The 15649-nt window shown below is 54.0% G+C and overlaps 4 protein-coding genes across 4 annotated transcripts; 2 read left to right on the forward strand and 2 right to left on the reverse strand.

Moving 5' to 3' along the window:
* Window positions 1-1572: 1572 nt before the first annotated feature.
* JN550_003081 (uncharacterized protein) lies at window positions 1573-4778 on the forward strand (the record flags this gene model as incomplete). Its single annotated transcript, XM_049314445.1, has 2 exons — window positions 1573-3698; window positions 3752-4778. The coding sequence occupies 2 exons, from the start codon at window positions 1573-1575 to the stop codon at window positions 4776-4778; spliced, it is 3153 nt and encodes a 1050-aa protein (XP_049174916.1).
* Window positions 4779-5556: 778 nt separating this feature from the next.
* On the reverse strand, window positions 5557-8220 carry JN550_003082 (uncharacterized protein; the record flags this gene model as incomplete). Its single annotated transcript, XM_049314446.1, has 3 exons — window positions 5557-5693; window positions 5771-7765; window positions 7818-8220. 3 exons carry the CDS (start codon window positions 8218-8220, stop codon window positions 5557-5559), a joined length of 2535 nt encoding a protein of 844 aa, XP_049174917.1.
* Window positions 8221-11417: 3197 nt separating this feature from the next.
* Window positions 11418-13654, forward strand: JN550_003083 (uncharacterized protein; the record flags this gene model as incomplete). The annotated part of the gene is made up of 8 exons (XM_049314447.1): window positions 11418-11677; window positions 11737-11774; window positions 11827-12641; window positions 12692-12730; window positions 12793-12850; window positions 12900-13309; window positions 13362-13409; window positions 13463-13654. 8 exons carry the CDS (start codon window positions 11418-11420, stop codon window positions 13652-13654), a joined length of 1860 nt encoding a protein of 619 aa, XP_049174918.1.
* Window positions 13655-13857: 203 nt separating this feature from the next.
* Window positions 13858-14874, reverse strand: JN550_003084 (uncharacterized protein; the record flags this gene model as incomplete). Its single annotated transcript, XM_049314448.1, has 1 exon — window positions 13858-14874. One exon carries the CDS (start codon window positions 14872-14874, stop codon window positions 13858-13860), a length of 1017 nt encoding a protein of 338 aa, XP_049174919.1.
* Between the last annotated feature and the right edge of the window lie 775 nt (window positions 14875-15649).

The following is a 15649-nucleotide window of genomic DNA, read 5'->3' on the forward strand; positions in this document are numbered from 1 at the left end:
GGGGCACGAGAGCAGCGCAGCGGGACGTATGGAATGCAAGGCACGGGGCCTACATGAAGCTCGGGGCAAAGAAGTATGCGAAGTGAAATGCAAGGTACAGTGCGCGCCAGGCTATTGGCATTCTATTTCATTTGCTCTGTAACTAATAGCAATGCCCAGTGGATGAACAGGGAAGCGGGGCCGCGAGCTGCCTCCCATGTTGACTTTCGCCTGAATAGGTATTCGGACTGGCGCTAGTTAGACGATCGACGCACGTCCAGCAGGGCTGCATGGGCTCCCCCCGGGACCCTCACGAGTGACACTCCTTGACACTCTACGGTTATATTTGGGCAACCTTGACAGGCATATCGGAATCGCCTCAGATAGAGTCCTGGTCGCGTCGACATTGCTGATTGGGGATGGCTTCTGCGCCGCACAGCGACAAGAAAAATGTGTCCCGCCGTCCCGAAGCCCCTCGGGCGCAAAGAGTCCTTGCCATACGGGTCTGCCTCGAGGCTAGGAAGCTGGACAAACAAGACGAACCCCCGTACGATGTCGCTCTGAAACTCGCCGTCTGTGGGTACAAATAAGCTCCAAGATCGGCTCCCGAGGCTTTTTGACACTAGAGCCATAGGCTCATCGACTTTGGCCCCGCTGGCCAATCACCGGCGACCCAACATATCGCTTTCGATCCAGGCTTGCCAGGCTGGTGGGCGGCGTTGATCACAGACTTGGGCCCTGGCAACCCAGGTGAACCCAATCTTCGGCATTCGTCCATCCTTCGCGACCTCCCTCCCGGCCGAAAGATGACTGTTTACCTCATCGTCGTCCGCGAGCGCCCGCCCTGTACGTACCCTTCGGTCCCCCAAGGCTGGCCCTGGCAGACCCTCAGCCCGCGCACAAGTCGATAGGCTAGGTTGAACGTGGTCATGCCCGGGATGAAACTATGGCCCAAATATCCTGTCCTGCCGTGTCTAACGTCGGCGGTCCACATTGCGTAGCTTTCTGCTTCGTTTCATGCTGCTATCCGGAAAGCCATGTAAAAGAAACCCCAGGGCACCTAAGTATGTGCACAGCACTAGACGCCGTCTGCCGTGCGTCCTGTGGCTTTCGCCTTCTTTCGTCTTCCTCCTTTGCTTCTCTTGCTTCAACTGGTTGATATATCCCTTCTTCTTCTTCTTTTTGTTGCCCATCTATTCGATATTAATAACCCCACGGCGCCACCAGTACTGCTGTGTTTGCCTTGTGCCCTTCACTTGTGTCTTGTGGGTGTGTCTTTGGTTGAGAACCAACCTCCACGAGTCTCGGCTGGCCGTTTGCTGGACGCCACTGATTAATATTTTTGTGGTTGATCCCATTTTCCATTCTCCTACCCCCCATTAGAGCCTTTGGGCTTTCCTTACTGGCGGTGTTGGTGCCTGCCATAGTTGCTGTTGGGTAGCCATATCTCACCATTCGCAACATTCCAACCATCCTTGCGCGACGGCGTGGCTTCACTCACCTAAGCACATAAGCTGGCCCCTCCTCCACACCACTTCTGGGATAAGATTCCTCCTTCTGTTTCGAACACATCAGGACTGTTGGTAAGCCAAGATGGACGGCGCGACGGCACACACACCAGACTACTATGGCAGCATAGTCGCGCTCGAAGGGTCGAGGGATACCGTCTCGACCCAACTGCGACTGCTTCCAAGTAGTCCTAAGATATTGGTTCTACCCCCACTTCAACATTTCATGAAAGAGGAGGACGTGGAGTTGCCCTTTGATGCCCGCTCGTTCATACTCAAGATCCATGAGGCATGCAGCGCCAGGGCTGAGATGGCCCACTCGTTTTTACAAGAGTCTTCACCAGACGACAAGAGACTCGTGTTCATGAACGGAGGCACCTCCAACGCTCAGATGAGTTGTCTTTCGGCCATCAGCCAACACACTACCGGTGGAGATATCGTGAAAGCCGAGCGCATCTTCAAAGGGCTCGTTAGCGACGGAGTTGCGGGGCTGCACATGCAATGCGATTCAAGGACGAGCCCGGGGCCATATCGCCATGGCGGAAACAAACATAAGGTTTCGGGAGAGGCAGCAGCTGGACACGGGGATCCCGCATCAGAGGCCATGAAAGCTGCTGAGGCATTGTATCAAGAGACCGCATCCTTGCAACCTAACAGCGACACCGACCTCGCATCCATCAAACACACCCGGAGCATGAGCGTCCCTCTCCGTCGTATCATGGACGACGTGGATGACGGAGCACCTTTCTATATCTTCGGTGCCAGCCATGAGGATGATGAAGCTCATTCCATCGCTAGAACGTCAGGTGGCACACTTCGAGACCTCAACGTATTGGACCTTGCGGATTCGCGCACCCCGAGCCCTTCATCAATACGGCCGCGAACTGCTGCGGAGGATCGTTGGCGAGATCGGACCGTTGTACCAAGCTCCCCGAGCTGCACTGGAATGCCTTATGACCTCGCGACTCCACAGCTCGACTCGTTTGGTAGCAAGTTGAGCCTGCGTGGTGGCACATTTGGATCACTGCCCGGTACACCAGGGGTTTTCTATGGAGAAGCATACCTAGTTGACGTTCGATCGTCACCCGCACGCAAGACACCGCAACGGCACAGGAGGATAAGATCGATTGACAGGGTTTACGCAGGCGCCATCCGAAACCAGGACATCTCTGTGACCAGTGTGAGCCAGTCATTGGCCTTCATCACACATGAAAGAAGCGTGTCTAACCCCGTCCCAAACACTCGCAAGGAGTCTGTCGAACCACTTCCACTGCGCTCTAAATTCTACTACGAAGCCTCGAACACAGAGTCCATGAAACCAAGTAAAACTACAGTTCGGAAGCCACCACCTACTCGGCTTGATCTGGGCAAGTCTGCCTCGGCTCGTCGGTCTGGCATTTACGTTGATAAAGGTACCAACCCTGAAACACATCTTGTAGCTAAGGGTACTTGGGCTGGTGGCTCCCGTATTGGTAGCGGAGAGGGCTTTGGACTAGATGCCGATCTTCTCTTTGAGACGATTCTACCCATGGTCGAAGACCTCGTTATTCATCTCAAAGATGAAGTTCAGGACTCCCTGCTCGAATCTGTTATTAAAGGGTTCAAGAATGGTTCTTTCCCAGTGTTACCATCTCAGTCACGCTGTGAAAGCCCCAGCATGGTTGGAATGAGCTTTCTGGTCACAGATCAGTCAATAGCATCCCCAGCACCGTCTGACGGAAGCCATTATGATCCATTCGCATCTCATGAGTACTATGCCATCTCCCAGGCCCTAGGACCACCACAGGAAGGCAGCAACAAGCGAGGCTCGGCCATCATGGACGCGCCCCCAACGCCAGCACAGACGCCACCTCCATCAACTGTTGTCGTTGATAAGAGCTTCCACGAGTTTGCCACAACGGATTGTAGTACGGCAGTCTGCGTCCAGAACTCACTGAGGTCAATCCTTAATATCTACTTCTCCCCTGAGCAAGTAGGATACCATCAATTCAACTTTCCGCTCCTACCCGAGCTCAGTAGTGTGTGGAAGCCGGTGTTCAGAGAGACTGAAGATGGCAGCCCAAGAAGAAACCGTGGCAAGATCGATCTGCTTCTAGCTATCGGAACCCAGAAAGGGGTCACCAGAGAGTTTCTATCAGCCATCACCAGTTCTCTTGAGAGATTAGGTACCAAATCGAGTGGAGCGAGGAGGAGTGGCAGGCTTGACTTGAGGTAAGTGCCCACATCAGCAGCAAACATGGCCCTATATTAACGTCTGTTCAAAGGTACCTCATTGCGAATGCCATGCAGTCTTACACATCGCAACCATTGGCCAAGCAGACCAAGGATAATCCTTTCCACAATCCTCTACTTCTTGCCACACTAATTATTCCTCATCTGGAGATGTACCTCGCGGCTCACAGCGGGACACGTTTCCTGCTCTTGGAGTACCCGCCCGAGCATTTGGCAACTGTTCTCGCACTGCAGAGACTCGTAGGAGTTGATCTGCTGAAGGTAGCTGGCATTTTGAATGCCGAATCACCCGAATTCAAGCAAAATGCGCGGTTTCCTTCGCCGTCTAGAAGGGCCAATCATTCTAATAACTCCTCCGTGTCGGAAGCGTCACAATCTAGCTCTAAATCAGGGGCTACTCTACTGCGGAGAACGGGTTCGAAGATCTCTGGCGTCCCGTCTTTCTCGAAGGCGAATTTCCTTCTGACGTCTTCTGCGAGTGACGCGGAAATAGCCACGCTGATCTCCACCATCTGGAAGATCCTGGTTGATATCTCGCCGTTCTACATACCTGAAGGAAGTCCAACAGCACCAGCATCATCACACAGCTCTAGGACAGTAATCAAGGATACGAAGTTTGGCGCTTTGCCTTTTGGAGGATCTGCCGTCGATTATGCCCCTTTCACCAAAGCTGCCGTCATGATGGGCTTCCAGTCACCCCCGGTGTCGCCAGCTTCAGACGAGAACGCCATCACGCTGCCATCACCAGGTACTAAGGATACCCAAGGAGCCAAACACCAGGCAAAACCATCGACTTCTTCAATGGAAAGCTCGAGGACCGCGAGGGCGGGGTTGAGCCAGCGGACCAAGCTCCAGAAGCTACTAGCCCAGGAGGTAGCCGGCGAGGCCGACCGCCTGGCCGTCCGGCCTACAACCGTCGGGTCGTACTTTGACGTCTCTGAGGACGAGGAGAGCAAGTTATATGCCGACGAGCGCAAGTACGTGCCCATGTACCTGAAGAAGCCCGAGGTCCGGAAGGGCAACAGTCGCAAGGCCCTGAAGTGGCTGGGCCTTGCCTGATGGCCCTCCGCGACCCTCTATCTTTTATCGGCAGTTTCTGCTGCACTTGGGCTTGTCCCACGACTCTTGTTTATCATTTGTGTGTTTCTCTCTTTCCGGTTACCCGGTCGATACCCTGCAGTACACGCAGCAAAAACCAGCGAGCGGAGCCCCCTTCAATCCGCACGACATGACGCAACGAACCATATCAGTGCAACTAACTATTTCGCTTATTTTCGACTTGGCATGCGATCGTGTTTCACGCCATCCTTGGCCCTCGAGCCCAGCGTTCCTAGTGTCCGGCGCGGCGCGGGGGTACGGATACTCTTAGCTTTATCGTGGTTTATGCTTTCGGGGTCCCATGGTAATCTGGTTTTGGGCAGCATTGGCATGGGAGTGGGTAAACATGTTTCCAACTGCCATACTATTCGTTCGTTTTAGAGGACATGGCGCACAGGATCACGACAGTGGCGCAAGAAAGAAAAAAAGGACGGGCTGTCCCAAATAACGAGCGTTGTACATACACACCTCCATGATTACAGTAATTTTTGGAACCAATCTAGAATCAATAACGAATGTACTACACACCTTGAACGAAGAATTAGGTGTTTTCAACGCGGATCATGATTCCAGTTGATTTCGGATAATTGATATGATTCGCCCACACTGAATACTGAGAATGAAGTTGTGAAATCATTTGCGATATGGTATTCCCGAAATATATGTATAAACCACCCTCACTCCTGTACACGCTCAAAAGTAGAAGATGCATGGTCATGCAGACAGTCTCAAAGCAGGATCAATATTCAACAAGCCTTAGTCTCTTTCCTACATCTCTGCGCCGTGCCTTCTCCGAGGCCTTGGCCTCACCATTGTCGAGAGCCTCGCCACGAGCCTTGAGTGCTTGGAGAAGCATTCCAGCGTCAAAAAACCCGTCTGACATTGCGTTAGCATGTTACACTCGGATCGAGAATGCGTGATACCACGGAAACAAAGGGAAGTCGGTCACTTACATCCACCCAGTTCATCATCCTCGCTCATCGTCATGCTGTCCTCGGTCGGAGACCTCGTGCCATTTGCGGACCTAACCTCCCTGCGGATTGCTTCGGTACCGGTGATCATGCGTCCACGTGCCTTCAAGCCCTTCGCAGCCTTGGCCTTGGCCGGGTCGATTTCGCGGGCTCTGGTCTGTTTCGTCGAGGTGGCGCGGCGGTTCGTGATCCTTAGCACGCGGCGGATTTCGAGTAGGTAGCTCTCTAAGGTATCAACGAATCGCTTCGTCTGTCGATGCTTGCTGGAGACGGAGATGGTGATGCCATCATCCTTGATGATATACCCAATACCGAAACCATCACCAGACGTGGGACCAAAGCCAAAGTGCCGTAGTGATGGGTTTCCACAGTTAGAGGTTGACAAAATCGTCGTGTTCAACTTGTCCCACCCTGCATCGGCAAAGATGTGAGGCACTAAATGCTCCCGTGAGCGAGAGCCAGTGCTGTCGCCCCTTTCTCTGGTCTTGATCTCCACATCCATCGATAAGTCAGAGTTGCGTGCCGGGCTCCCGACTGGGGAATTGAAATCCCTGTCAGACCCGCTGTCAATGGGGCTCGAATAGCCTGTACTGCTCGAACTGTTTTGTTGCTCGTCGATCAGCTTCTGCCATACGCAGAAGAGAGCATATAGATGACGGTCGCAGCCCTGAGCCTTCGCACAATCTCTGGTATTTTCAACGTGGCTCTGGCACGCCTTGCGTAAAGCGTCAACCTTTTGCTCCGCCGGATGATCCGCCCAGAACGTCTGTACAAAGTTGACCGAGTCCTCTGTGACAGACCTGATCGCTTCCGTCCGACCATGGAGAAACATTTTCGTCATCGATGGTTCATAAGTGCATTCGACCCGTCCGTAGAGACCATAGTAGGCAGCCTGAAATGCCATCTGAACAAAGGCATCCGGGGAGAATCCCATGGAAGTAATGAAGTTTTTGCCATAACCACTGAAGTCTAGACATTCGAACTCGTTCTGCCCAATGAGATCTGCCAGCCTTGTCTCGGCGAACCGTGCCGCAATACTGAGCTCAGGAAGCATGTCCCATTCAAGCTTGTGAGGCGTCGTGTTGACATCTCCGAAACTCTCCGGGTCACGCTTGGATGGATCTGGGCTTGTTGTCTTCCACAAACTCATGGCTTGTCCGTTGATGCTCCTTGCAAACCGCAAGATGGTATCCGTATACACATCGCTGGCAAATCGCAGGACAGTATGACCATCAACACCAGTGTGCTCGAAATTAATCCCCGCACTTCCGTTCTTGCAGACAATGATCTGCAATTTGTCATACCACCGATTGATGCAGGTACCAATCTGCACCCCTTTCTCCACTTGATTCGAGCCACAGAGCATATTCTGGCATAGTTGTGCAGCTGTGGTGGGTTCTGTATAGTCGAGACATAACACAAATAGTGCCGAGTCGATGATTCCTAAACAGTCGGCATTGTTTGAGCCTTCTTCCTTTGTGAGAATATCCCGAAGACCCGACCAGATCTTGCGATTCTCGGTACTGAGGATACCAAGAGCACCTTTGGCAGCTTCCTGGATCGGTGTGTGTGCGGCGTCGTCGATTATAGTCTGCAAATTGATAGAGATATCCTTCTCACTCATGATGAGATCTGAATTGTCATCGAGCACGTCGAACCAGTAAAACTGCCCGTGACAGAGCGCAACGATGTGCTTGGAATCGGGATCTTGTTCTATCTGACACCCGTGCTCTGTTGGGACTCGTGCTGTTCCGAAAAGTCGTGAGTATTGATACATATCCAAAGGCTTTCCCTTGATGGTGTCTGGAGGCAGTTCCTCTCGGCGTACAGCCCTGACGAACTCCAAGGCGGATACGACCAACGAGGCCGCACGAGTAACCTGATTATTTCTAGCTGGTGTCGGGTCATCTTCAAGCAAGAAGAAAGGGTTCAGGTTGAGGACGACGGGATTATCGAAATTCAGGTATGAGTCGTACCCTGCGGCAGGATTAGTACATACAGGAAAGTATTGTAAATAGCTCAAACTCACAGAACTGTTCGATGTAGCTCGTCTTGCCCACTGCATACTGTTGCAGCTTTTCTTGCAAACCCGGCCCGTCGTGCTTCAAAAACTCCTGTACAGCATGCTTGGTCTCGGCGTGCTCTCTTGGGCCCTGGAGCGGTTTCAAGGCAGCCAAGTACTTTGTGCAGGTATGTTCAAGGTCGGGGATGGGGAGCTTTGGCAGGCTGTCCTGACCCGCGAAGGTGATGCCTCCTTCCTTGGGTGATTCATTCATGATTGGCACGGACGGCTTCCGATTCCGAGCCAATGCGTCTTTCGCAATGCCGTTGGGAAGATCTGGCATAGAACGGGGAATAGACGTCGGTGAACTGCCAGCTAGAGTCTCTCCAAGGCTCTTGGGCATAGCAAATATACGCACTTGAGTGGGCATGGTGTCAGCCGAGGTTCGACTCTCAAGCGTACAACGGACAAACGCAGGTGCATATATTCAAGCCGCGCAAGGCTGTGCGGTAGAAGTAGTGGCAGTCTTGCAGACAATAGGATGGCATCCCACTAGAGTTGCGACTATGGCGCTGACATGAGCGGATCAAAGGGAGAATGGGAGAGCAGGGAAGGGAGACGGAAAGTATAAATGGTGTCTGATACTAGCGAGGACCCGATGGATGAAGTGTACAAGACGAGACGGCGGAGTGGGCCCATGACTGCATGTGCTTCAGCCCAGGAAGACATATCCAGATGCATCAGATCGGCCCATGGCATGTGGACCTGAACTACTCGGCCAAGACAGAGACATGGTCTCATCGGCAAGGTTGAGGAAATGGGACGAATGATTGGCTCTGGAGGCTCGCGATGGAGCAGGAAGCTCATCCGCAAACCCGATAGTAGATAATATGGGTGCAGCCAGGCGGCAATCTGCCGAGAGAGGCTGGATAAAGATATCAGAGCAGAGAGACACATGGACGTACCGTAGAGAAGTAACGTTCGGTCGTCCAGGGCTCGGTACCTTCGGTGCAAGATGATGCGAGGTTATGTTGCATGTGTCTGAGAACAAGACATGCAGACAGCGAAGGCCGGAAGATTTCACGGGACGGTTATACGTTGCCCTGGCTGCTGAAGAATTAGCATTGGGTATTGGGCAGATGGGTTGGTCGCAATGGCACAGTAGCGTATTTCATCCGCCTGGGCCAAACCTTCACATGCAAGCAGGCAAGCCTAGCTGGGTTGTCCAAGCATGACGTGCCGGCCAGCACGGAGAGCCGGGTGCAGAGTCATGAACAGGAAGGGAAAGCGTTGGCTTCGAGACCCACCTCGCCTTGCTGGAGCGCGCCCGGGAGTATGGGGTTTCTCGTGGGCGTGGTGGCCGAGGTGCGAGGGTAGCTCGTCTGGGCTCTCCAATGCTTCGGACGAGTGGATGTCTTGTGGTTGGATATCGGGGATAAGGGGACCGGGGAACCTGGAATTGACGCGCGCGCAAGCGAGTTCACATGGGACGAGCGTAAACGACAGCCTCGTTCGTTCGTTCGTTTGTTCGTTCGTTCTCTTAAGGATATTCTACGTGCCTCGTCGCGGAAGGGCGCTCGTCAGTCATGCAGCGAAGGGGCTGGACTTTCGACCCGGACGGACTGAGAGCGTCGTCAAATGATTATTAAATGTCCAGGTGAGCGCGACCTCATACGTGAATCTGGGGTAGGCCACAGCAATGACGGCACAAAGGATAAATGTGGAGCTTATCATGTCTCCCGAGCGGAGGGCACCACTGGAAACGCCCGCCAAGCTGCTGGAAGGACACTTCCAGCACCTGGGCAGCGCAACCCCGTGCCGCACTTGCGGGGGTGATCCCAATGCCTGGTTCTGGGGCCTTTCCTTGGCGTGCCTTGTGACAGCCCCAGAAGAACATTCTACTGTATGCGCGTGCAGTATTGGTGGGCTCCGGCTGTGTGCAGGTTCACCTGGGCAGTCTTGGGCGCCTGGGTAGAGGTGTAGTTGGTACGATCGAGGCGGGCTCCAAGCTTTGCTGACGAAATTCCGAATCGTGGAACAGCTGATCATATACTGCATGACACAACGCGGGCGATCCTCAGTGTCAGGTCTACCATCTGCCTGAACATGTCGCTGAAGACACCGCACAACCACAAACGTCATATCAATTAGATATGCAGAGAGAGTATTGCTTCAAAACAACAGTGTTCGCATCGCAGCTGTCGGGTGTGACTTGCTCCGAAGGCCTACGTCTTTGCCATCCCACGCCTTCACACTGCCAGATCCCTAGTTTCCACGACGAAGCGGCGAGGCTCCGGCATCACGGAGCTGTGGGGCTTCCGCCCACGGTCTGCAATCCTCCTTCGTCGTGTCGAACGGCAGTTAACCCCACCATTCTCTGTGTGCAGGCTCTAGCATGCGAAGCAGTCACGCATTTCAGATCAATCCCCGAAACTGTTCCCGGGATGCTCAAATCGTAAAGAATATTCTCAAGTTTTGGCGAATCTCATCGCAATCATCCCTCTCAAGAGAACACGCGCGGGTCTTCTTAGAGCCGAGCCAGGTTGGTTGGTTTACAGATCTCTAGAAATCTGGGATGCTTATATCTTACTCTCAATGTCATTGACAATAAGCCATCGCTTTAATTGGCAAATACCGCGTCGGGCCAGAATAAATCATAATACCTATACCGGTCAACCCATTGTTTTATGGTGGTTGAAAAACACAGGACTAACCCTACAGTCATCGAATCGCGTGTGTCTGATTGCAGGCTGACCTGAGGTGAGGGGCTTCATCGCCGAATTACGCGTGCGCATCGAAGCTGCGTACCTTGATTACGTTCAAGGAGAGAACAAACGGGTCGAAACGCAATGGGAAGCTGAAACGGGAATTTGAAGTGGCCCATCTATAATTCTACACTTGAAGCCACTTGCACAGTCACTTTTATATATATATTCATGCGCCTGTGCAGACATACAGGCGGATGCGAATGCGAGGTGGGTACAAGCCACATAGCCCCTTCGGACTGAGGCTGACCCGCAGATCTTCCTGCAGCACAGGCTACAATATTCCTTTGAGACGTCATATTATATGCTTACCTGCCACGAGATTTGATGCTTAGTTGCACCAAAATCGTATAAGGATCCTGGGTCAAGGTCCATACGGCGGACAGGATTCCGCTTTTAGACCCTAACTCGATTTTACCCTCAACGTTTGGCCCACAGAACCGGGCCACCTCTTCCCAAACATGTGGCCAGTCCTGAGCGCGGCCCGGTTCTGGAGGTCAATCGTCGGCGGGTTCTAGAGCTGTCCGAGTGCGAGGCCTTCTGTGCCGTGCGCTGGGAGCTTCTGATAGGCCAAATCTCATGGTGGTGGATGACGCCTCTATCGCTGAGCACGTCGGCTGAGTGACGCTTCTCCATACGATAACTATTTTAGGTGAACTATCCTAGAAGCTCCAGATGCGTAGAATGAGGGCTCCGTTCCTTCTGAATAAGACGACATCAAACCCATCTCATGTTTTAGTATTTCAACGCTCGTTTCTTCATTGGTAACGAACAGTGTGCGGTTGAATGAGATCGCTTCTCCGTCCAACTACTATCACTTTACCCCCTAGATTACTCAGATACACTCTAGAAAGGAGCCACCATGATCATTACGACGTATCGATATTTCCGTCGCAAATATGGGCCCCAAGAGCCCAGAACAGAGGAGACAACCCAAACTCCAAAGAAGATATCTCCTCCGTGTCACCACCGATCCCAAGGGGAGCATAATGAGTGGCCGTCCACGGACAACGAAGAGTGCCTCCAATGTAAGGCAGAACAGCGGGCTCTCAGAAAGTACCGGTGGAAGATAATACTGGCCTTGATACTCCCATATTGTCTCCAGTCTTTGGACATCACAATGTAGGTTGAGATGCAGAAATATACCTGTACTGCAGAGAGACTGAACGAACCCAACCCAGTGTTGCCAGCGCCTTGCCATGGATTGCATCAGATTTCGGTAAGCAACCGTCCCACCTCGAAACCAGAACACAAAGCTGAGACGTGAAAAGACGAGATAGCACAACTCAACTGGATCATCTCGGCCTTCAACCTGACCTCAGCTGCTTTCATCCCCTTCTGGGGCCAAGCCGCAGATGCGTTTGGCCGACACTGGTCACTGCAAACAACTATGATCTTAATGCTGATAGGCAGCGCATTCTGCACCGCCGCCCCAACCAACGCGTTCGCCTTATTTCTCCTCGGCCGAGCTATACAGGGCATCGGATGTGCTGGGATCGGGACCATCATCCGGGTAGTGCTGGCGGACAAGGTGTCGCTGAAAGAGAACGCAAGGAACTGGACCGTGTTCACCTTGACCGGCGGCGCCAGCTACGGGCTGGGCCCTGTGATCGGCGGCTACCTGACCAAGGTGAACTGGAGGTGGTGTTTCGGTATCAACCTGCCCATCGGCGTCGTCGGCATGGCCACGGTGTTCCTGGTGCGCGACGAGATGCTGGGGCCGCAGTCCATGCCGGGGCTCAACGAGCACGGGGCCGGCCGCCGCCAGCGGTTTGCGAAGCGTCTCGGCACCATCGACAGCGGCGGCCAGCTGCTGTTTCTGTTCGGCTTCGGTCTGCTCGTCCTGGCGCTTACCTGGGCGGGCGCGACGTACGACTGGAACAGCGCCCAGGTCGTCAGCACGCTTGTGCTAGGCATACTGATCGTCGCCGCATTCCTGTTTTACGAATACCTGATGATCCCGGGCAAAGCCCTCGCGCAAAGATTGTCCCACCAGAAACCCATGATGCCTTGGTATCTCCTTAAGAACCGGAATATCAGTCTCCTGTTCTACATCAACTTCGCTACTGGGATGGCAATGTACAGTGTAAGTCATGGCCTTGGAATACAGTCCTGTTATAAGCTAATCAACAATAGGTTCTATATTTCTCGGATATATACTTCACAATGGTCAAGGTAAGTCGCCTGAAGTATGAGGTAATATTGGCCCAATGAATGGCAACTGACTATCACTACAGCATTTTACCCCTGATGAAGCGGGCGTTCAGCTGCTATTCTACACCCCTGGCCTTGGAGGTACGTTGAAACGCCGTGACCCATGCTAGTCCCTCCTAACAACGTATAGCTGGTGTCTACTTGTCGATGCTATTCTGCAACCGCTGGCCACGGAACACCTTTGTTCCGCTCTTACTTGGCTCCGTCGTCGAGGCGTTCGGTGTCGGCCTGCTCGCGTGGGCGCTCTATTTCGAGCACAACCCCACGATCTACGGGATGATCGCCTTGACGGGTGCAGGAACGGGCCTCCGCTTCATGCCGGGCAGCCTCCACGCGATCGGCTTCTTCCCCAACGACATTGCGACCGTTACAGCCCTCATGGGCGTTGCGATGCCGTTTGGCGGGACGTTGGCCCTGACCATCATGGCTACCGTGTTCAACAACACTTCCGGTATCGGGCGCGACTCACCCTTCCGAGACTTTAGCACTCTGGACCAGCAGCCAGCAGATGTCCTGGCTCAGGTGACGGAAAGTGCAAGGGTATGTCTCTCCCCTGATACACCACCCGGTACACCGCTAATATGTGCATTAGAACGGCATCACGTGGGCATTTGTAGCACTTACACCCTTTATGGTATTGGTGAGTGCTTCCTGAGGTTATCCTTCCCCTCAGGTTCGACTAACATGCAACAGTGCATTATGTGCTCGTCCTGCTTGGGCAATGTCACGATCGATCCTCGGAGTAGTGTGGATGATCTGGGGCAAGGAAGAGGTGGCCATCTTACCCACGGGAGCTACCTGCTTTCACTCTTCAGGGGCAAGACTAGCCAGAGAGACAACATTGCAGAGGAGGAACGACAGCTTCAAACTTTCACCAGGGAATAAAAGCGGTGCGGATCGCAACTGGAAATGTACACCCATACTTGTCATTGTTTAAAGCGAAATTTGACGTTTCTTACGGCACTATACCCCTTCAATTGATCCATCCTGATCTTCACAGTCGACCATAGATGGCTGTTTCGGTTATTGTGAATGTTAGATGTACTTACATACGATGAAACCAGGGCACGCATAAGTATAAATAAGCTCTATTGATCATCACAAACGTGTCGTCCAAGGTCGCTCTCTCTCACAAGCCAAAACTGCATGTCCGCTAAGCTCGATGTCACAATGCTCCCACGATACCAATCGCGCCATATCTTCTGTATCACGTTGTCCTCCTGCTTGGGCGGGTCCCGCGCCTGCCTCTGATACCGCTCCGAGAGCTCCCGGCGATCGACCTCATCGTCCAAGCTCAGCCGCCCGACCAGGCTGCTGTGAACCACCTCGGGCTCGCCCTGCCGCAGTCGGCTCTCCCTCTGCCTGGTGCCGTAGGCCACGCTCTCGCCGGGGACGAGCGGGCTCTCGCCGCCCATGAGCCCATGCGTCCACTCGTCCCCTTCGTTCACGCAGACCAGGACCCGCCCGCTGGGCGGCTTGATCCGGTCCACGATGTGGAACAGGGCGCCGAAGATCTGCTGCGACCCGCTCTCGCCGTGCCTCAGGGCGCGGAACGCGACGGCCACGGTGCGCACGCGCTTCGTGTCCTCGCGGTCCAGGAAGTACGTCATGGGGCTGTTGAAGCCGGTCGACGTGCACGGCTCCAGCTCGCCCAGGAGGAACAGGGCGTCCTGCTGGAAGTTGAAGTAGACCCTCGGCTCGGACCAGCGCGGCGTCTCGCGGACCGGCGCGACGTCCAAGTCCCAGGACGACGAGACCAGATCCATGTCGGCCAGGATGGCGGGCACCTTCCAGCTCCAGGCCAGCTCGTAGTGCGCCAGCCCCACGGACCGGGCCTCGCGGTTCACGTGCAGCAGCACGGGGACCAGACGGCACGCGGGCCGCAGTGCCAGCTCCGACTCCTGCTCCGCGGCGTTCTCCGGGTCCTGGCACGAGATCAGGAGGATCCGGGGCTGGAGGAGGAGCGCCCAGATCTGGAGGCGGAGCTCGGTGGGGAGCTGGGAGAACTGAGGGAACGCCGTGTGGAAGGGCGCGCCCGACGGGGCGAGGCCATCGCTGTGGACCTGGAACCGCAGCCAGAAACCGGCGTCCGGAGGTATCGCCATCGTGTCTGATGGGAACCGCGGTGATGTCGCCCGAGACTCTGGTGGGTCCTCCGGTTGTCAAGCTGCCGGTGTGTGGCTTGCGGGCTTCTGGGCGGTAAAAGGGTGTGCCCGGTTGTAGTGGAACCGAAAGACGGCCCACCTGTCTACTCGAACCAGCTCTCTCCCGTGCACGTTCTCATGGCATTGACGGGCATCGGCATCGATATGTCTGTTTGCTGGGGGCAGGAGGGGGGATGGCAATGCCGGAGTTGGAGGGAGACTGTCCGGTTCCAGAGGAGTGGGAACATTCCGCACGTTCCCGCGTACTCGGTGGCAACGGGCTGACGGAGTGCGGGAAGCAACAACTGTCCTCGTACCAATCACGCACGGAATCGATCCAGGGTCAAGGCGCTTACCCTCCAGGCTCATATTGCGAAGGAAAAACTATTTGTTTCATGGCTTGCCTAAAATACATAATATGCATGGGGGACTGACAAGATATAACTTCCCTGGCTCTACAAGGCCTGCAGTTCCACCTTCCGACACAGCGGGCGAAGCCAGCAGAGGTGCGACTGTGTCCATTCCAAAGCCGGAACACTACAAAGACACATGGCAGCGTATATCATATATACTCTTATTTCAGATTGAGTGGTGATACTAATCTACCAGCAGCACCAATGCTTGCTTCCGTGCTATGTTACACCTGCCCTCTTGTACTTTACATCGGCGTATAGTATCATACATTTACATTTGCTTCGCATAATGCTTTCGCGGTCTCGCCGGACCTCTCAACGCG

Source organism: Neoarthrinium moseri, assembly GCF_022829205.1.
Source record: "Neoarthrinium moseri strain CBS 164.80 chromosome Unknown scaffold7_Wmoseri_CBS_16480, whole genome shotgun sequence".
NCBI classification, from domain to species: domain Eukaryota; kingdom Fungi; phylum Ascomycota; class Sordariomycetes; order Amphisphaeriales; family Apiosporaceae; genus Neoarthrinium; species Neoarthrinium moseri.